The sequence below is a fragment of the Herpailurus yagouaroundi genome, unplaced genomic scaffold (genome assembly GCF_014898765.1).
Source record: "Herpailurus yagouaroundi ecotype Mexico unplaced genomic scaffold, PumYag 187, whole genome shotgun sequence".
Taxonomy (NCBI): Eukaryota; Metazoa; Chordata; class Mammalia; order Carnivora; family Felidae; genus Herpailurus; species Herpailurus yagouaroundi.
Window position 1 is genome coordinate 33,106,818 of NW_024412418.1, and position 22,489 is coordinate 33,129,306.

At 45.8% G+C, this 22,489-nt stretch overlaps 1 protein-coding gene across 13 annotated transcripts in view; it reads left to right on the forward strand.

Annotated features, from left to right (window-relative positions):
- Positions 1–22,489, forward strand: part of PLEKHA7 (pleckstrin homology domain containing A7) — a 220,096-nt gene that overhangs the window by 134,280 nt on the left and 63,327 nt on the right. For all 13 annotated transcript variants that reach the window (XR_005796990.1, XM_040495709.1, XM_040495711.1 and 10 more), the window contains 5 exons: positions 7,993–8,104; positions 8,844–8,948; positions 11,563–11,635; positions 13,047–13,147; positions 20,374–20,549. Coding sequence is in view for 12 of the 13 variants with exons in the window: in XM_040495709.1 (XP_040351643.1) it covers positions 7,993–8,104; positions 8,844–8,948; positions 11,563–11,635; positions 13,047–13,147; positions 20,374–20,549 (567 nt within the window). In the remaining variant the exon portion in view is untranslated. The remainder of the gene's footprint in view (positions 1–7,992; positions 8,105–8,843; positions 8,949–11,562; positions 11,636–13,046; positions 13,148–20,373; positions 20,550–22,489) is intronic.

Sequence of the window (22,489 nt, forward strand, 5' to 3'; positions counted from 1 at the left end):
CTATGGGTTTCTGTTAAGTTTCTCAGGATCCACATAAGAGTGAAACCATATGGTATCTGTCTTTCTCTGTATGGCTTATTTCACTTAACATAATACTCTCCATTTCCACCCACGTTGCTACAAAGGGCCAGATTTCATTCTTTCTCATTGCCACGTAGTACTCCGTTGTGTATATAAACCACAATTTCTTTATCCATTCATCAGTTGATGGACATTTAGGCTCTTTTCATAATTTGGCTATTGTTGAGAGTGCTGCTATAAACATTGGGGTACAGGTGCCCCTATGCATCAGTACTCCTGTATCCCTTGGGTAAATTCCTACCAGTGCTACTGCTAGGTCATAGGGTAGGTCTATTTTTAATTTTTTGAGGAACCTCCACACTTTTCCAGAGCAGCTGCATTGCCAGGTACATTTCTAAGTACATTTCCACAACAGTCTTATGAGGAAGATACCATTATAGTCATGGATACTGAGGCACAGAGAGGTTAAGAGTCTTGCCAAAAGTCACACAGCTAGTAAGTGGCAGTTAGGATTTGAATCCAAATGGTTTGGCCCCAGATGCTGTGCCTCCAGCCACTCCAATACTGCCTCTCATTTGAGTGGTTTTCAAGAGATAGTCCTCTTCCTTGGCTGTACTTAAGTGTTGGTGTGCCAAATAGGCTAGAGATTTTAATTGTATCTGCAGTAATGACATTTGATCTTATAACTTCATGCTTGCTTGAAAGACGCCAGCCCTCCTTAGTAGTCTTTTCTCCAGAAAATGTTCTCAAGCCTTTCTACAGGGCCTCATTTCCAGTGATTGGAGCATTTGAGCTCCTCCTCTTCAGTCTCTTTTCCTGATTCTCTGTGGTTTTCTTGAATTGGAGCTTGTGGTTGGCCTTTGTGGCTTCACGGGACACAGGCGGGAGCCCTCCTAAAGAGATAGCCTTGGCACAAGGAACTTCCAGGCTGCGGTTCTGGTGGTTGGTGCTATGCACAGGAGCATTTTCTCCTCAGAGCCGGGCTGTCCAGGAAGCCGCTGACAGCCGCCTCCGCAGCTCTTGGGGAAAAGGAGAGAAGCATTCCGGAGCCGTGACGCTGGCAGCTGACTGACAGCAGGCTGTGTACGCTGATCCCCAGGCTCTGTCAAGCGTTTGATGTTGAGGTGGGGCCTAGTTGAGAGAGAGTATGTGCTCTGGAAGTTCAGAAGCCTGCTGCCATGCTCAGAAGCCAGCTGTAAGGCACCCAAAATCTCCCAGATTCCTTAACCCCAAGGGGACCCGTGCCTGGCCTGCTTCTCCTGGCATGCTAGTGAGGTTAGCTTGTTCCTTCCGTTGGAGTCTGAGCAGCCCCCTGTTTTCTCATTGGATTGTTTGGAAAAGAAACCGTAAGTTGGAATTGCCTGGAATGTCATGAGTGGTGTTTGGAGGATACCACTCCTAAAGATATCTTGCTGAAGGTAAGAATTACCTTCAGCGGTTCATTTTGCAGTTGCAGGGCAAGACTCTTCAAGGCATGTGCAGACTGTGGGACTGGGGGTGGGCTATCTCCTGCTGCTAGGAGACGAGAGGCTGACTCCTGTTCCTCCTGCGGTTTCAAGTTGGTAAGAATTTGCAGTGAGAGATAAAGAGCACAGGATAAGGGTGGGGGCACACTACAACTCTGAGCTTGGAGGAGTCTGTCCTGTTGTTCATCTGCTGAGCCCCGGACTGTGTGGCTGATATAACCAGCACCTTGTCTCTCCAGAGTGGCAGTCTTGGGCTAGCTTTGCCTGTTGCATTTGGTTGCCATGGCAGCAGAAAAAAATGATGAAAAATGGAAACACCTGGCAAGCAGATGCAGAAACTTGACTGTTCAGTTTTCCTTCCTGGTCTAGGAGTCGGCATTTGTGACAGTCACAGGTAGGGGAAGAGGTGGTGATGGCGTTCTTAGTTCATTCAGACACCTGGTTTTTGACTTGGCTTTTGGTGTCGATGTTCCCAAGGGCATTAGCACCGGGGATGCAGTCATTACCAGGCAGCAATCACATCTCAGGCTCTGTCTGTGCGGGATGAAAATGCTGCAGTGGTGGCTTGGCTGTGTGTGGAGGGTAAGCTGCTGCTTGCAAACAGTCATTTTGTTTCTTCCTGCGAGTACCCTTCTTGTCCTCCTCTTTTATTTCCCGAGTCTGGAAAACGCCCAGATCTCCATTAGAAAGGGCTGTTTTCTAGTGAGGGTCGTGGCTGCCTGGTAAACCAAGAGAAGCTGATATAGGCTAGAGGAGGGCTTATAAGTGTCTTGGGTTAGAATTTTCCTATCTCTGAAATAGCAAAGCAAAAGTGGAAGGAACAGTAGAGGTCAAGGTCTGGTTCTTCCCCAGCACAGATAGAAGCATGGAACCTGGACAGTAGACAGCCCAAGAAACTGGTCCAAGGTCACATGGCTGAGCAGGACTCAGGCTGAGTTCAGAACAGTGTTTGGGTTTGGGGATGGGGAGGGGAGCCCATGAGACTCACTAGGTTATTTTCATGCCAGGTGAGGGGTGCTCTTTGGGCTGGTTTCCAGCTCCTGAGGTGGAGGGTGTGTTCCAGAGGGGAGTTGCGGGGAGGGGAAAGAACACAGAAAGCCATAGTTGAGTAACAAGGCCACAGTTGCTGAATGAAAACCCGTGTCAGACAGCCTCCCCCAGGGTGTTGGGAGTATACAGTGAGCGTTGGCGGTCTGTGTGTGTCTCTTTCTCTGAGAAGAGGGGGTGTGGAGGTGTCTGCCTGCTTGGGACAAGAACTTTCTTTTATTACTGCTTTTCATTGTGCATTGCTTTCCCCAAACCCCTTAGGTGGTGGGTGTGAGCACTTTAAAAAATTTGCTGGTTGTTAGTGAGTATGCCTCTTCTCATACACCCTGCTGTCATAGCATTAATTTTAGCTGAGCTCTCTGTGTGGAATACTTGAGGACAGAACATGAATTTGGGGACCTGTTTTTCCCCCAAAGAATTGATGGGATACAAGTGACATCTAATAACATCTTCTCAATAAAGGATTCCCAATTCCCAATAGCTTTCTAACCTCCTGGGGAAAGAATAGGAGCCCAGTTCCCCACAAGTTTATTGTACTTTAAAGGAGCCCCACGTGGATAAGGTGCTCATAGAGTTGTTTATAGGAAATGATTGTTTAGAAGTTAATTGTTTGGCACTTTGAATTTTCTGGAGAGAAGTGCCTTGGAAATAAAAATAGAATGTACCTGAGATTTAAATTCTGGCGTGTCCACTGGTAAAGCCATGACGGTGCTTTTCATTTAGTGCTGCGTTCATAGTTTTTAAGATGTTCTTTCACTCCACACAACCACCTTGTGAGATGAGAGTAGTTTTCACCCTATTTCGTAAAAATGGAAACGGAGGCTCAGAGAAATCATGTGACTTGTGGAGGCGTGACTAAGCTGCAGAGCTTTGTTGAGACCCAATTATTCCGGGCTCCTGGGCTTTCCACCACTCCAGGATCCTCTTAGTTTGGGGATTGGTCCTTGGGGCTGAGAAGAGCAAAAGCCTGTTTCTGTCAGACCCTGGGACTTGCCATGGGATGGTGTCTCTTGTGAAGACCAGGTTTTGGAGTCCAGCTTCTGTCTTGGGCAAGTTATTAATCTGTCTTAGCCTCAGTTTACCTCACCTGCAAAATGGAGATGGTAAAACTGGCTTTTCAGGGTTAAGTGCAATAATGTAGTCTAACTGCCTGGCACACAGTAGTGGTGGGCAAGTACAGCTCCGTCCCTCTGCTTGCTTGACTTTGTGTACTCACATTAAGGGTTGGTGATTCTTGGCTTGGTGACATACTTATTATGACAGCAATAGGGTAGAAAAGGGTCTTGCTGTGATCCCACTTCAGCTTGCTCCTATTCATAATGTTAACCAAGAGGCAGCCAAGGATCCCACTAACCAAACTCACCTAAATTCAGACCCAACAGAAAAAAAAAATTCTGAATTCATAACCTCCCTCTTACTACATCTGTCAGTGTTCTATGCATTTACTCCTGGATGTGCAGGTAGCAGAAGCAGTTCCTTTTATAAAGGGGGAAATTGAGGGACATAGAAAGTGATTTCCTGTCCAGGCTCACTTGACACATCCTTGAGGAAGTTTGGAGTAGAATGAAGTCACTTTCCTACTGGCTTTCTCCAGACTGATTTTTTTGTAGTCCTAACTTCTTTTTTTGTTCATTTCAGCTGAGAGGCAGTTAAGACTCTAGCTCACTGTTTTGAACTTCAGCCCACACCCCTCCAGCAAAATAATCAGCATTCATGTAGCCCAAGCCAAGGAAAGAGATGTCTTTGTTCAGATCGTTCCACTGTACTTTGGGAATCCAGATAGCACAGAAACCTGGCAAACAGGATTTTAAGTTAATAGATTTTATTTAATGACACCAAGAGTCTGTCTTCCCATAGCGTGTGCAGGTTTTTCGGTCTCCTCTCTTGGGATCTGTGTGACTCATGTGCCTGAGGGCATGCTGTTAACTGAACCACCTTTCACAGCAGCTCAGCTCAGGGGCACAGGCTCTTCTCTGGGGGAGGGGACGGTTCTTGAGTGAAACCTGTCAGGAGATACCTCAGTCTGAGGAATTGAGGACAAGTCAGTGTCTGCCCCACCAGGCTTTTAAGTGGGGAACACACCTATAAGGTGATTCTTTTAGTATCTCTCTTCAGGAGGCTATACACATAACACTATTTATATTCCCACTTCTCAAAACAGTGTGGTAAACAACCTCCAGAACTTTCCATCAGAGCCAACTTTTCAGCCAAGTCAGAAAATTGTTTTTGAGACTTTTAAAAAGTTTATTTATTTTTAGAGGGGGTGGGGAGCAGGGGCAGAGAGAGAAGGAGAGAGAGAATCCCAAACAGGCTCTGTGCTGCCAGTGCAGAGCCTGATGCAGGGCTCAAACTCATGAACTGTGAGGTCATTACCTAAGCTGAAACCAAGTGTCAGACTAAGCCACCCAGGCACCCCAAGACTTTTTTATATCCTTGTTTTTGGGTACCAAATGGTGTCCCAAGCATGACCACCACCTGTTTTTGTTTTCTTTTTGTCTTTTTAACTAGTTGTAATTCCAGATAACATCTAATTATTTCCAAAAGTCATATTCACCCTTGGAGGAGACCTGGGAGATCATTACCGACACTGAGGAGATTCAGAGGAACATCCTCTGAAGGCAGATCTTGCCACTTGACTGAGTGAGTAGCTGTGGGCACCTTGTTCTTTCAGAGAGCAAGGTCAGGGACTGCCAGCTAGAGATGGAGACTGTTGCTCCAGCTGGGAGCTGTCCCTGCCCATGGAGAGCCCTGATGAAGACACTGTTTATAGAGACAACATGGTTCCCTCTCTGGGGCAGATTTAGTTTGGGCTATTTCTCCTAATAAGCCAGCTTTCTCTGAGTGTGGCTGAGTAGAGGTCTCTATAGAATGAGGAATGGAATTGTCTTCATGGTTTTCCTCCTCCTCCTCTTGTACTCTGCCGCGGCCCCCCCCCCGCCCCCCCACTGTGGTCCACTGTCCCTCACTAATGTTCAGTGTTGGGACCACAGCCAGTCCTTCTCCAGCTGAAATCTGTTCATAATTGGCTTCCTAGGTGGTGATTGTAACCCTTTCCTCATCCACCCAAGTCTGTAGGACAGCAATGTTGTCTGGAGGAGCTTCCTGGCCAGCCAGCTTCCCCGAATGGGATTGGGGACATGAGACTAGAAAGCAGGAGGTGATTAGAGTCAGAGCTCAAGATTGTACAGAAGTTGTGCAAATGGCTGTCCATCCTGGATTTTCTGGACCAGTCACACATCCAGATAGTCTTTTCCTTTGTCTCACAGAGGAGGAGCATATGACTCTTGATCTCGGGGTTGTGAGTTCAAGCCTTATGTTGGGCATAGAGTTTATTTAAAAAGAAATAAAAATAAAGAAAAAATAAAATGATGTGGATGTTTTTAAAATAATGGAGAAAGTGTTTACATTATGTTTTAAAAATCAAAATGCGAAATCATAAACACAGTGTGATCACAGTTATATAAAAAGAAAAAAACACTCTTCTCTCCCCTACCCCCCCCAAAACCCAGACGTATAAAAAAGAATGGAAGTATATATACCAAGTGTTAAAAATGGTTTTCCTTTGGGTAGCCAGACTATGGTAATTTTTTTTTCTTTTTGTTTAGCTTTTTTTCTTATATTTCCCAAATATTCTATAATAATCCTCTATCAGTATTTTAAGTGGGAGCAAATTAAACTTGATAAAATCTCAAACAAATATTGTCGGACTTTGTGTCCTGAATTCTGGACAGATACAACTGCCATAACTGATGCAACCTGAGAAGTCATCTTTGTCTCAACCTCTGGACATCTGAAAGTCAGGCAAGACTAGGTTCCAGGCCGACGTTTTGGGCATAGTTCTGCCTGGAGGCAGGGACTGGACAAGGCAGCCTCTCAAGGCCCTTCTCACCCCCGGTTGGCGATTATCTTTTTGCTGCATGCAGCCTCTGCCAGCAGTGAGCTGAGTGCGGTGACATTCTCTGAGTGGGGAGCCGTAACAAAAGTCTGGCTGAGATGGAGGCCGGGGGCGGGGAATCTGGGGTGAGTGCCTGAGTGGATAAGGAGCCAGTGATCTTTCTGCCTGGTGGGACTTGCACCCCGAGCTGCCAAGCATCTGGCAGAGCTCAGCCCTTTGGAAAGCCAGTCCCACTGCAGTGGTCCTGCCGCTGGCACAGTGTGGAGAGCACGGTGGTTACGGCTACTTCTGTGAAGAAGTAGAGGTGCAGGGTTTCGGGGCTCTGTCTTGGGGCGCAGGAAGGATCACTTATCCTTCGAGCAGTAATGGTTTTGAAAGAGGCAGCACATCTCCAAGGTGGAAACTAGGACTTTCCCTGGTGGCACCTGTGTAAAAGTGAGCCTGGTGAACGGACACCCAGAGGGCTGCTTCCTCACTGCGTCCTGTCTGGATCCTCCTTCCTCTCAGGCTCCTAGCCCCGGCCTTCAAGTCAGATTGTCTCCGCTCCTCAGGGAAGAGAGCCTCAGTTTACTGCAGCTGCCTGGGTCCTGTTGCCTGTAGAGAACCCAGCCACAGAACAATGAGACGTACGCTTTGAGGACGGCTTGCTGATCCTGGAGTTAGAGTTTGGGAAGCAGGCATCAAGCTGTTTGAGGATAGGCATTGAATTTCTTGCAGGCATTTGCTGCTACCCGGGCTTTGAAAGACTCTGGCAAATGCTGGGGATCTGTGGAGGCAGGTGAGAAGGGTTCTCTGTAGTGTCTCTTGAATGTCATATGGAGATGTTCCCAGAGATCTGGCTCTCCCAGGGCAGGTGGAGCTTCTCGATGGGAAGCATGGTGTCACTCGATGCTGTTGGGGATGCACTGAGGGGGATCTTCATTGGGGACCCAGGCATGTCTCATTGCTTCCTGTTTCCAGGCATGGCACAAGGGGTTAATATCTCTGATGGTTCTATTTTGGGGTAAAAGAGTGTTCCTAGAATAGGACTCTTTGTTGAGTGATCTATTTTGGGAGGCAAGCCCCACTGGCGTTTATGTAAGTGATTTTCTGTATGTATCTAGGGGTGTGGATGTGTGCGCAAGTGATTTCTTGTTACTAATTATAAACAGCTTCTTTTGGGAGCCAGGGAAATGGAGGGGTGTGTGTGCGTGTGTATGTAAGGAGTATGGGTTGTTTGTGTAAAAAGTGGTACAACTGTTGGTGCCCATCTGATGGGGCAGTTGCCACAGATAACCTGAGTAAGAGCGTAAATGTGGGGACCTTAGAACAGCAGGCAGGAATGATGGCCTTGGCCCCTTGGTGGGTTGTCAGGCCATGGAGGTGGACCATCTGTTATCCTCTAGACTCCCTGAAGCACATGGACATTGTGGTCTTCTGGATGCAGTCTTGACTCAGGTGGTCTCCAAAAGATCAGTCGTGGGTTGTCTGAGGCATATCAACCGGTTCTTGTCTGTGATAAATCTCAGATTCCACTTTCAGTGCAGCCTGGTACTTACTGGACTTTCCTGTGTTTTCCCACAGGCCACATCCACATATGTCGAAGCAAGAGAGAAACCAAAGACCGTCCAGCATGGTCAGTGAAACATCCACAGCTGGAACCACGTCGACCGTGGAGGCCAAACCCGGCCCCAAGGTGAGCTCCTGGCCACTCATTCCTTCCTTCCACCCTTTACTATTTTGCAGATGCCCACTGACTGTCACTATTATTTTGTGAAGGAGGCTTGTAAGAAGTATCCTCCCCAAATGACAGATCAGGAAATGGAAACCAGTTGGGGTTATGTCACTTGTCCAAGAAAACAGGTGATTGCTGGCAGAACCAGGATTGACACCTAGGTCCCCGTGTGCATTCTTCATTTTTCTGGCTTGTCTTGGGAGGGCCGTGCCTCTGTTCACAGGTGTGTTAGAGACTGCCTGGTGAGATTTGTGACAGGTGGTCCTGAGGAAAGGTGAGATGTGGGAGCATTGAGGAACAGGGACGAGAACCGGCATTGCAGAGAAGGGGTGAGTGCTAAGGACTGAACCCAGATAGGAAGGGGTAGATGTCTGGAAATTGGCAAAATTTGTGACTGAAAAGTAGCTTTGCTCCAGAAAGACTAGGACATATTAGGACCAATAGCTGCTGGTGAAAGTTGATTGAAAAATCCCTTTAAATGTTTTTTTTCTCTGTGAGCCAGATGGGAAGCTTGCTAGGTCTTGGATTTGCCTTTTAATTGAAATGCTGTGGCCATGTGCCCACCTATTCCAGGCTCTTTCGATCAAGGTGCTGCTGCTTGGAGTCAGGCAGAGGAGCCTGCAGCTCTCTTATCATGCAGGTGCTTTTTGTGACTCCATAATTTCCCCTGCTGCTAGAATTCAAGTCTGCTTTTTCCTAGATCATGAAGTCCAGCAATAAAGTCCACAGCTTTGGGAAGAGGGACCAGGCCATCCGGAGGAACCCCAATGTTCCGGTGGTGGTGAGGGGGTGGCTGCACAAGCAGGTGAGGAGACTGGGAAGGGAGAGTGAGGGAGGGGAATGACTCTTGCTGATTGTCTTCCTTATTCTGGCCACTGGGAGCTGCAAATAGACTCCTAATAAGCTCTCTCTTCCTGAGTTCATCTGAGGCAGGTTTGTCTGCTCAGTGGTTACACCTTGCCTCCCCAAACCCACTTGACCACATGGGCCCCCAGTGCTACTGGCTGCCCTGGGACCCAAGCACTAGTGTGGGTGGGTCACACAAATCTAGCCTTCCTGCCAATCCCCTGCCGGCACTTGCCTTTGTTATCATTTGGCTGAAAAACCCCATCTTTTCCTCTCCCCTAGTCTAGCACACATATCTAGCTCCCCTAGCCCCTCAGATTCCAAATCAGCCAAATCCAGCTCATTGCCTCCTCACCCCCAAACAGACACATCTCTCACCTGTCCTATTATTGCCCTCAGTCTCTCACGTATCATACCATCCGAAAAACACACATCAAACACCAAGGGCAATGATGTGGATTTTTACTAAAGGCTCTACAAGAAGACAGAGGAGGGCATTATGTTGCACACCACACAGAAGAAATCCCTAAAAGTCCCCTTGAAATCTATCTCTCTCAGTCTCCCCTTGGTAACTCCCATAGCTCTCCAGCCTCCTCTGTCAGACACTGTGCTGACACCTCTCTCAATGGTACCCTTTTCCCTCATGGCTGTGTCTCTTTCCTTGCCTCTCTGCCCATCTCTTTTACCTGAGTAACCTGGCTTTCCCATCTGCATCCTCATCCCCATTAAACAAAAGCATGCTCCTTTGAAATGTGGAGGGAGAGGGAAAGGGCTATAAGTAATTCTTCTCCCCAGCCCCCACTGTGGCTGTGCTGGAACTCTAACAGCGACCTGTGTGGAGTACTATGGACACACAGCACAGAGAATGTAGCTCTCTTTGGGGGGAGTCCTGAAAGGCTTCCCAGAGGAGGTGACATTTGCACTAGGTGTGGAAGGATGGAGAGGAGTTTTCCAAATAAAGCAAGATCTTAGAGATAATGTGGTTAGTGCAGAAGATATAACCAAGAAATGTATGAATTCAGCAAGTTAAATTTGTTTTTAGCACTTTAGTAAGTAGAGAATGAACAAACTTCATCTTGTGCTTAGGTTTAGAAACTGTAATAACTTTGCTATTTTTTTTAAATTTAAACTTGTTGAAAACTTTTGCAGAAGGAAAACAGTTTTAACAGCTAAAAGCAAGTTCTGGAATTTTCCTAGATTTGGGAGAAAACGGACCTTGCAACACTACTATTTTCCTGCTCTGGCCTAGTTTTCTTAGAATTTTCACAATCACCTAAAATATTTTTAATAAATGTATTTTTATTTTATTTTATTTTAAAGTTTATTTTGAGAGAGAGAGAGGGCATGAGAATGTGTATGAGTAGGGGCGGGGCAGAGAGGGAGACAAAATCCCAAGAGAATCTCTGTGCTATCAGTGCAGATCCTGATACAGGGCTCAAACCCATGAACTGTGAGATCATGACCTGAGCCGAAACCAAGAGTCAGATGCTTAACCAACTGAGCCACCCAGGCGCCCCTTGATTTAGATTTTAGATGAGTAAAAATAGATTCACAGTATGAGACGATTAGATAGCAAGATAATCCAAGTCTTTTTACACTGAGTGGAAGGCAAATCCATGACAAAATCAGCCCCTTATGATCGAGAATTGAACTCCATCAAATGAGAACTTTGCCTCAATGATAAATTAGCTAACTTAAATTCCTTTGTTCCATACTATGTAAATAAATTTTCTCATCAGCATAAATATTTTTACAGAATAGCACCCAGGTAAATAAATAGCTTCCTTTTTGTTAAAAGCTGATTTCTTTTGTTTTTTAATTATTATTATTTAAAAAAAAATTTTTTTAACGTTTATTTATTTTTGAGACAGAGAGAGACAGAGCATGAACGGGGGAGGGTCAGAGAGAGAGGGAGACACAGAATCTGAAACAGGCTCCGGGCTCTGAGCTGTCAGCACAGAGCCCGACTCGGGGCCCGAACCCACGGACCGCGAGATCATGACCTGAGTCGAAGTCGGACACTTAACCGACTGAGCCACCCAGGCGCCCCTAATTATTATTATTTTTAATGTTTATTTGCTTTTGAGAGAGAGAGAGACAAAGTGCGAGTGGGAGAGGGGCAGAGAGTGGAGACAGAGAATCCGAAGCAGCTCTAGGCTCTGAGCTGTCAGCACAAAGCCTGGCACGGGGACTCGAACCCACGAACCTTGAGATGGTGACCTGAGCTGAAGTCAGACGCTTAATGGACTGAGCCACCCAGGCTCCCCAAAAGCTTATTTCTTTCATGGAAGAACTATATTTTTGAATCCATATCTTCCTTTCTAAAAGAAGGATACTTACATTAATCTGTTTCCAGGACATACATAAAACTTCCTTGGGATAAACCATCATTGAATCTAAATTTTCATGTCCTATAAAAAAATGGCCATGCAATAAAAATTCATTAATTTATTAATTTATTGGATGAAAGAGTGGATATGGGTAAGTGTCGGTTGCAGCATCATGTCGTGCATGATTGGGAAGGGGGAATAGTGTGCTCACATATTGTCTGAGTAGTTTTCTTTGCTTTGCAGGACAGTTCTGGGATGAGGCTGTGGAAAAGGAGGTGGTTTGTGCTTGCCGATTATTGCTTGTTTTACTATAAAGGTGAGCTGCAGCTCAGGCCACCAAGGGCTCTTTGTGCTGGAGGGGGTGGTGAGGTGATAACAGGTGGTTATGTTCTCAAATCCAGTGAGTGGACCAGTGGCCTGAGCAAATTTAGAACCTATTTACTTGCCCAAGTGTTCACTTTTACATATGTGGGTGGTTGGTCACTTCATTTTATACCAGTCCCTGCACTGGAAGTGCCATTTGTTGAGTTAAAATAAATAGGATCCAGTTTGTCTGCTACTTAGGGTCTCCAAGTCTGGAGTTGTCTTAGCTTCTACCCTTTTGAGAACATAGGTATACCTTTGACACAATCTGGAGAGGTGGGAAGTACAGATAAATCATTGTATTTTGTAACCTGCTGTCTGGATCTATCCCCTACTATATTTATATTGGATGGACAGCTGGTGAGTTGAGTTGACCACATGAACATTTATGGAGCCCCAGCACATAGAGTTAGGGGCTGTGCAATAGTGAGAAAGAAGTAAGGCTCGAAACATGGAGGAAGAGAGAGTTTACTTTTAAGACAGACTAGTCTGTGTTAGGTGCTTTAGAAGGCATTCAGTGTGCTTAAGCAATTCAGGAGGAGCAAGAAATTCCATATTGGAGAATTTAAAGAGGGTTTTTAGAACAGATGGGATTTGAGTTGGGCTTGTAAAGATGGGTAAAGCTTTGCTTTTGCGTATGGGGGAGATGGACATTTCAAGGAGAGGAGACAAGTTGAATAAAGTTCTAGAAGCAGAAGAAGGTGGAATGACAGACCTGTGAGGCCCGAGTGAATTTTGCATGCAGGACATACTAGGAAAGAAGGCTCAGGATGTGAGTAAGGACCAAAATGCAAGAGGGCTGTGACACCAGGCAGAGGAAGTTGGGTTTCATTTCGCATCCAGTGAGCAGGCAGCAAGTGCTTTTGAGTAGGAGAGCGACAGGACCAACTCTGTCATTAGGAAGTTACCTCTATGATGAAGATGGTTTAGAAGAGGAAGAAAATAGATGTAGAAGGTAGGATGTTTTGCACGTGCTCTAGCTTTGCCTGTGAGGTTTGCTCCTCACAGAAGGCCCTTCCCCATCCTTTAAAACACTTTAAATGTTGCCTTCTGAAGCCTTCTCCACTTCCCCAGACTGTGTGCCACTTCTGCCTCTGTGTTCCCACAGCATTTTGTAAACTGTTGTATTTCAGGAGTTAGCAGGTGGTGCTGAGCACGTTTACATGCCTGCCTCTGCCTCTGTCTGTTTCACCTGTGTCGTTCCAGCATTAGCACAAAGGTCTCCAGGGGGCACCTGAGTGGACAGTCAGTAATTGCAGTAGTCCTGGGAAGACATTTGGAGTCCTGAACTGGGGCAGTGGAATGGACCAACCCAAGGAAGGTGCCACAGCAGGTTATTCTGATGTGTTTTTTTCCATTCAAAGACAGCCGAGAAGAAGCTGTCCTTGGGAGCATCCCTCTGCCCAGCTATGTGATCTCGCCTGTGGCCCCTGAGGACCGTATAAGTCGCAAGTATTCCTTTAAGGTACTGCCCCTTCCCATCTAGTGCAGCAATTCCACTCTAAGAAACTTTGTGTTCCCAAAAATGGCTTCATAAAAGCAGTTGTTTTCTGTGGGGAGAAAGGAGAAGTTAAGAAGCTAGAGCACTTCAGGTGCATGTTAACAAAGTTATAAATTCTTTAAACAAGAATAGCATCACAAGTGCTTTCATTTGTATCTGAGCTTCTGAGTCCCCCACCCTTGCTCAAGTGTTCAGACCCCTCTTTTCCTCTCACTACTAGTCCTGTGATTGCATATGGGTTCCTCCTCATGTGTTCTTATCACTGTAATCAGCCAGTCTAACTAGTATCCAGCCACTTAGTGCAAGTGATGGTCCCTCATAATGGACTTACGTCAATTATATTATGAAGACCTATATTCAGGGTCAGTGGCTCATGTTGAAGGGTTTTTGAGTTTGTCCACTTTATCTTGTTGAAAAGCAAGTAGAGTCAAATTTGGTTTATTTTCTGGATCCCGGAAAAACCCCTCTGGATCCCAAGGGAAATCCCTTCAACAGTAGAACCCCCCTTTCTACTTTGTCACCATGCCATGTGGAGTGATTGCGGCCATGATAATTGATGGCAGTCCTTTACACCCTCTAGCATCTTCAGAGCCAGGTGTGGAGGCTCCAGGAAGGTGGTGGTCAGGCCCAAATTTGGGAAATCCTGAGGCCATCTCCTTTAGTGACCTCCACACATTCCTTCACTGATGCTGTTTCTTGGGTCCTCCAGGGACGGTGAGGATGGGGGAGTGTTGAAGTTATACTTTACTGACAGCTAAGTGGAAGTCTCAGCACTGAAGCAGCAGCCTTTGGTGCTAGTAGCCACGGGGAACGCCCTCTCACACTGCTCAGGATGCAGGGCAATGATGAGCCTTTCAAGTGTGGTAGCGGCTCCTGCCCCCACTACTCATGTAGCTTAGCTATTCCCATGTTGAAGGTATAAGATGAGTACTAGATGGTGGATACTAAAGCAGAGGTTGAACAGAGGTCAAGTTTGCCAAGCCAGAGATAGTTGAAGGATCATGGAAAAGCACATGATAACACAGCCACTGTCCTCTGTAAGGGTTAAAGAAAGCATTGGTATATGGTGTCTATGGTATCACTGGAAGGTGATAATCTGCATCAGTGTCTTGACTGGGAGTCCATTGTGGGGGTGGTGGTCGGAAAATCAGTCTCATCTTTTACCTTTCTTTTCCGGGCTGATGCTTCAGCTTTGCCCATTGCCAGGTTTGAGCTGTCCCTCTCTTTCCCTTGACTGTCACTATCCCTGATGACTCCAGAGTTGCTGTGGGTTGAAGCTCATTTAATGTTGTGGAGAGCCAATGGGTGAGGCCAGTATTATTAGCTTCATTTTATAGCTTAGGAACATGAGGATTAGAGTGCTTAAGAAACTTGCTCAAAGTCACAAAGCTGGGAGATGATGGTGACAGAACTTGAACATGAACTCTATTCTCTTTCGGAAGCATTGTAAAGGGAGGGAGGACAATTTCTTTTTCTTTCTCTCTGCTTTTCTTCCACGTCTGATTTTGGTCACCTCCTGCACACACATTGCAGGAGGTGGAAGGTGATTTGAACTAATGTTCATTGTTGTCATTTTAGGAATACTCTTCTCTTTAATAGTTCAGAAGCCTCTCCTGCTGATGACTGGCTTTGAAAACATTGTGTTCGGTGGGTTTCAGACTGGTCCTTTGCAGCCTAAAAGTCTTCCTCAGAAAGCCTTCCTTTCTGGGGTTCAGTGTTTTTGCTACCAGGCCAACAGTCAGGATAATGTATGTAATTTTTTAGGACAGCTTTTGAAATATGGTCAAAGTAACTGATTGTAACTATATATATTTCATCTTAACACTTCACTGGGAGGTGTGAAAACAGATTTAGAAAAACATCCTTAATGTGTCATAGATTCTTCTCTTTTTGAAAAAAAATTTTTCTTAGAAAGACTTCACCAAGAGTGTTCCCTAAATCTTTTGTCTCAGAGATAGAAGGCATGCGTGTGTTTGGTCGGGGGTGGGGTGGGATTTCCCTGTTGTGGGGATCCTCAGGGTCTGAGAGCAGAGAAAAGCTACTGCAGACAAGTCTAGTGGTTTTCAGCTGGTTCTCCACAGAGGGTTGTGGTTTCCTTCGTGTGAAAGAGTTCCCTTTCCTTTGGGTTGAAGCATTGTTCTTTTAGGGGCCAGAAAGTGGACCCCTTGGGCAGTACAGCATCCATGTTACTGAGCATACTGAAGAATGCATAGTGTTTTGGGCTCTGGGCCTTACACCTGTCTCTGATGTGAGTTCTTTCCAGATCTGAAATTCTCTGACTGTTGCTAGGGCACCTTGCTTGAGATTGTTGAGAGTATCTGTAATGGTAGATAGGCACCGCCAGAAAGGTTATATGGACCTTTCCTTGTCTTTCTTTTTCGACTGTGCCTGCAGCCTGGCAGCCCCTGTGCATTACCAGGAAGGCTGGTGCTAGATGTACACAGGCCTTTTATGCTCTGTTAGCTCACCTGGGGCTCCTCCCCAAACAGCTCCTATTGGATGTACAGCCACCCTTCACCTCCTGGTCACCTCTGAGCAGGCTTGCCCCTCGGATCCAGGATCTGGAGCAAAAAACATCCCTGTGCAGCCAAGGGTCCAAGGATTTTCAATGGGGAGAAAAGCCTTTATTACTCCCTTTGAGCCATTCTTCCTCCCTCAAGACCAAGGTTTCCTGACCTGAGCTCTACAGACCCCCAAGGGTCAATGGATAAATCACATCTTTTTTTTTTAACCTACAATGTTTTCTTTGATTAAGAAAGCAGGCAACAACAGGTATCCATAGCATCTGTGCCTTGGTCACCCTAGTAACCAGAGAGATCTTCATATCACATTACAACTGTTGTAAATATCTTGAAATAGCATTATGCTCATTGCCACTTTGAAATGACAATAATTATTACTACATTTCTTATATAATGAATTATTAAAGAAGCACCTATATCACTATACCACATTTAAGAAAATTTTGGTAACTGTATTTTAGTATAGCATATTTGTTTTACTTGAATACTTAGAAACATTCTGAGAAGGGTTCTTAGGATTTATGAAACTGTCCAAAGGGTTCATGCCCCCCAAAAGATTAAGACCCCCGCTTTAGATTCTGGCTAAAGGCCAGCCAAGATGTGGTTTTTCACTTATTTATATTCACCCAACTTTCACTGAACTCCACTGTTCTACCTGGTAGGATATAGATGCTAGGGATAGAACAATGAGAAGGACAAAGTCCTTGCCTTCGTGGAGCTTATATTCTAATTTTTTTAAATGTTTATTTCTGAGAGAGAGAGAGAGAGAGAGAGAGAGAGAGAGAGAGAGAATGAATGAGCGAGCAGGGGAGGGGCAGAGAGGGAGGGAGACACAGAATCCGAAGCAGGCTCCAGGCTTTGTCTGAGCTGTCAGCCCAGAGCCTGACACGGGGCTCCAACTGGTGAACTGCGAGATCTTGACCTGAGGGCAGAGTTAGAGAGGGCAGAAAAGGGTCTTTCAAAGTTTCTAGAAAATTCATTCAGTCAGTCACCTTAGATTACTCAAGTGACTAGTCCTATAATAACATCAATTAACATCTTTTGAGCCTTAAAAATGGTAGGCTGTACTGTAAGTTCCATATGTGCATTATCTCATTTAGTGCTCACACAGCCTTAAAAGGTAAGTACCATCATCACCCACCCATTTTAAAGATGAAATGGAGGCCTGGAGAGTTTGAGCAGCTTGCCCAAGGTTGCTCTGGGGTAAGAAGCCAGGCCCACCATGCACATCAGGCTAACTCCAGGGCCTGAACTCTTACCCAGTTCACTGTGCTGCTCATAGCCCAAAGGTTGGGCACCAGGAGTTCCTTCTTAATGTCAATAAATGTGCACCACAGTCTGCGTAAGTCAGAAACCTGACAGTCTTATCCTTGACAGTTGCGGTTCTCAGCTCTCCTGTCCAGTTCATCACCAGGTCCTGCCGATATTACCTGCTAGTTTTGTGCAGACACTGGGTGCTCCTCTCCTTCTCAGCCCCCACCACCATCTCTCACCTATACTTCTGTAGTGGTGTCCTGCCCCCTATCCCCTCATCTGCCCCAGCTCAACTCTGACCTCTTCAGACTGCAGCCAGAGTGGTTTTTCCAGACAAAAATCTGATCTTGCCACTCCCCAGCTCGAACTCTTTAATTGCTTCTCCTTGTTCTTGAGAATGAGACAAAACCCTAACGTGACTACGTGGCCCCGGTCACTTGGCCCTGCCAGCTCCAGTGGCCTCATTTCATCCTGCTCTCTCCTTTTCTCTGTGCCAGGCATGCCGGCCTCATCCTTGAATATATCATACTCTTGTCTGTCTTGGGGTCCCACACATCCCACTGTGCTACTTTTACTAACATATCCGCCCTCTTTGTAGAAGGAAGCTTAAATGTCACTTCCATAGGTAATTCCTTCTCCAGGTCAGGCCAGGTTCCCCTGATGTCCTCTCTCATAGCATCCTGAACTTCTTGACGATGCTTATAACAATTGTAGTTATTTGTCTGTAGTCTTTCTCTTCTTATGTGATTGTAAACTATCTTGACGTTGATTAAGGCTGTTGCTTCAATTTCTGGTACAGTACCATTCACATAAATAATCAATGATAAATTATTGTTGAATGAATGAGAGAATGAGTCAGTTGATGGGCCCTGGCCTTTGGAGTGCTCCTACATTTCCTCACCTAGGCCTCTATGTTCTAAAGGCTGATGCTGGGGGCTTGGAGTGTGAGCATTCTAGCTTTTATCTCTAGTGCCGGATCAAGACCAAGGTCCTAAGGGCCAGGAGAACAGTCCTATCCCAGGGGGATTAAGTTTTTGAGGTAAAATCGTCCTTGTATACATCTCTATTTCCTTTAGCTATAGCCTGAAGTTTTCCATTCGGTCATGCAAAGTTGCCTAATAGGACTGTTGTTTGGAAAGTGAAGAGCAGAGGGGAAGGGAACATCTTTGAGATAAGACTAGGAAGGGGTGAGGAGGCTTCTCATCATCTTGGTTTTGGCATCTTTCTCTGGCTCAGGGCACTTTGGACTTGGCTCACATGGCCAACTCCCTGCACTTCTCACTTTTGCAGTAAATACATCGTTTATGCCCAATCACAGGCAGAATGTGGCTAAGAACCTGTTGGTTAGAACCAAGGGCAGCTGGATACAGCACATATTGGCAGTTTGATTAGTGACTGAGGTTGTTTGTGATCATGTTAGCTCCTCTGTAATGCTGGATCTAACTCCCAAGGTCCATTTGTGAACACACACGCCAAGTCCCCCTGTTTGAAGGGTGTCCCGTGTTGATTTCCTAGACAAGGCTGGCTCCACAAACACTAGTATAGCAGGAACATGCTCTATCTATCATACCCTTGAGGGCTAGCTATGCTTGTGAGTGGCCTTGTGTCTGGTGGGATGGGTGCCTGTCCCACCTGTGACTGGGCAGAAAGTCTGGGAGGAGGTATCAGAGATCTTATGGGGTCATTGCATGGGGGAGCTTTTCCAAGAATTTCTGCTGATTGACAGACACAACAAGTTCCTTCTCATTCTGTTCTCACTGCCACGTGTCCACCTGCTAAAACAGGAGGAATCTGGGACAGTGGATAATCCCTTAAACATGCAAGGAAGGAAATCAGGTTTGCTTTGGTCACTGTAGGGACCCTTACCTGCAGGTTAAGTTTGCCTGTACTCTCTTGGAACTAGCTGGATAGATTCAAGTATGTCAATATTAGTAGCAGATCCATAATTAATATGCATTTTGGACCTAGATGTTAGGGTGGGTCACAGAAGCAAATGTCGACAGTTTATCAGAGAGTTTTCATCTGTGACCATTAGTGGTTCTAGAAGCATGTCATTTTTCAGCTCCTAATTGGTTCTTTCATTTTATTTTCTCTGGCTTATCCTTTCATGGGGTCTGCCTTTCTTTCTGGATCCACATTTTTGGACCAGTGATCTGTGTAATCATGCTAATATCTGGGCAGGACCTAGGAGCATTATATAGAGAAGCTTGGGCTTGGAGTCAGATAGACTTATGTACAAATCCTGGTTCCAAATCTTCGTTTATTCCACAAACAATTATTAAGTATCTACTAGGTGCCAGGCACTGTTCCTGGGGATACCGTAGTGACAAAGTCCTTGCTGTAATGGAGTTTATATTCTGGAGGGAAGAGACAGATGATAAACAAACTAGTGTATAAAATAAAAGATGCTAGGTAATATTAAATACTCTGAGGAATCCATTACTGGGCATGGAGATCTGGGAAAGTTACTTAACATCTCAGACCTTCATCTGCCACATTTGTAAAATACAAATTCTGTCACTACCTCTCAGAGCTATTGGAATTAAAATGAGATTAAAGTCCTGGAAGTAACCAGGAGACACATAACAGGCACTGATCAGATTTGCCGATCTTCCTCTATTTTTTTTTTTTTTTTTTTTGGTCTTCCTTTTTATACCATCTTCCTATGTAGATTTGATGAGGTTTTTCATTACAACTTTAAGACAGGCCCCTACTTATCAGAACACAGTGGGGAGAAACTGGTGTTTCCTCTTGTTTGTACCCATCCTGGTTACTTTTCAGTGATCATTTCCATTACCTCTTCACGGACTCTTTGCAAGGATACATGTGAAAGCACTTTGAGGCTTCCTAGCACATAGTAGGTATGCAAGGATTTTCAGTCAAATGTTAGCTCTGTCAAACTTTGTAGTGCCTCTCTGGAGAGCCAGAAGAGCAGCAGCGTTGATGGGCACTCATCACGTGTCATGCCCGAGTGGTGAGGCACAGTGAATATCTGCACCGAGCCACTTGCTGTTATTGCTAATTTTGGGCTCAATTCCAGTAATTGCGTGCTTCAGAAGAGCCAAGACAAGGATTCCAGAGAGTCTGCTTCTACAGAATGAGGGTTTTGAAAAGCTCTTTCTCACACAAGCCTTGACTGTGTGGCCCTCCCTAAGCAGGAGTAAGATAAGTAGGAATAGGTGCAGCTGCCTGGCTTTGACCATGGGGACTAGACACAGCTATCACTGGGTCTGACTGTACCAGGAAAGGGGAATCCAGCTGTGATGTTTTCTAGGTGTGGGAACAAGCTGGGTGGTACTTGGGCTTTTAATATGGAAGAGGGAAGAACATGGCCAGAGTGTCTTCTTGTTTTTGCTCCCAGACGTGAAATGTGCACTGACCTCTCTGACCTTTGTTTCTGCCTCATGTTTACAGGCTGTGCACACGGGGATGCGAGCACTCATCTATAATAGCTCCACAGGGGGTTCTCAGGCCGAGCAGTCAGGCATGAGGACCTACTACTTCAGTGCCGACACCCAGGAGGACATGAACGCTTGGGTCCGGGCCATGAACCAGGCCGCACAGGTGCTGTCTCGATCATCACTAAAGAGGTCAGTCCCAGTGGAGGGTCCCTGTCAGAGCACTTCTCACACTAGGATGGGGATCCAGATAAGAACTCTTAGGTGCCCCAAATTCCACTATTCATTCACTTGTATTAAGCCCTGCCCTTTCTTTGAAGTCCTATTTAACAATGAATTCTGTTGGAAAGATAATGCATACATGGTAAGGTCTCGCAGAAGTTATCTGGACCTCTCTTTGTTGAGCAGAGAAATGCCAAGGCCTGGGGGCGGGAAGTGACTGCTTGGGATATGGAGCCTTGGAACCTGGTGTGTGTGTATTTCTCATTTTTCCTTCTCTGATGTGTGGTGAGATGGACAGCCTTGGGGCACCAGATTGGGAAAGGGAGAGACAGACAAGAAAGACCTTACAAACTGAAAATGTGCCAAAGAGTGACCACCATGTTGCTGAGGCTAGCTGGGAAGCTATTGTCCAGTCACCCCTTTCCTCAAGTGGACAAACCAAGGGTACAATCAGGGATCTTGAAATTCCTGAGTCTTTTGGCTGTGGGTGATTCCCTGAGAGAAAGCACAGGAGGACTATGAGTGGAGTCAGGGGCTCAGAGAAATAAGGTAACCCTAGAAAAGTCAGGATGTGCCTTTAGCAAGTCCTCATCTGACATGGGCACATTTTTTTTCTTTTTTTCTTTTTTAATGTTTGTTTATTTTTGAGAAAGAATATGAGCAGTGGAAGGGCAGAGAGAGGGAATGTAAGGGTCTGAAATGGGCTCCATGCTGACAGCACAGATCCCAATGTGGGGCTCAAACTCACAAACTGCAAGATCATGACCTCAGCTGAAGTTGGATGCTTAGCCAACTGAGCCACTCATGTGCCCCCCATTTTCCACTATCTGAACACGTTGCTGTGTTCAGAGGCCTCTTTGAGTATGGTCTTTCAGTGAGGCCTCAAAACAAAAGGTTATTCTCCGGCAACCTAAAGGTGGGATTTTTTCAGTGACTGTAAATGGATTTCACATGGTGTGTTATAGCTTGTCAACCTTTTCCAACTCAGGTGTATGTGACTTTTGGTATTAGTGGTACTTCCTAGCTTCATGTCGTCTTTCTTGAAGCAAACAGAGGGTGTAGTGTGACCTCCTTCAAGGGGCCAGCCTGGGGTCTGGCCCTACTCTTTTTTTTTTTTTAACGTTTATTTATTTTTGAGATAGAGACAGAGCATGAATGGGGGAGGGTCAGAGAGAGGGAGACACAGAATCCGAAACAGGCACCAGGCTCTGAGCTGTCAGCACAGAGCCTGACGCGGGGCTCGAACTCACGGACCGCGAGATCATGACCTGAGCCGAAGTCGGCCGCCCAACCGACTAAGCCACCCAGGCGCCCCTGGCCCTACTCTTGAAGCTTCCATAATACCTTAGTCAAGCATTTCCCACGCTGTTTTTTTTTTTTTTTTTTTTCCCCACCTTCTGTATACTTCTCAGTATCCTAGACTTCAGGGAGGGACTGTCTTTGTATCTTCTGCACACTTGACACAGAGTAAGCCTTTAAATGTCTGTTGAGTGAATAAGCGAGTGAAAGAATGAATGAATGTGTTAGATAGGACAGGAAGAATGACTATGCTGGAAGTTCCCACATAGACCCTGAATCAGTAACTGCAGGTGTTCAGTCAAATCTGACTCTACCTCCTAGGATTGTCATGCAGCCTGCATTTGTCTATTGTGTCCATGATGATGATGTGAAAGCATCTGCCATTAGCCTGTGGGCACTCTGTTTAGAGTGACATCGGTATTTCTTTTTAGTTTTTTCCAGTTTTTTTTTTTTCCTTAAGTTTTATTTATTTATTTTGAGAGAGAGACAGAGCGAGTAGGGGAGGGGCAGAGAGGAAGGGAGACACAGAATCCTAAGTAGGCTCTGCACTGTCAGCATGAAGCCCAGTGCGGGGCTTGAACTCAAGAACTGTGAGATCATGACCTGAGCCG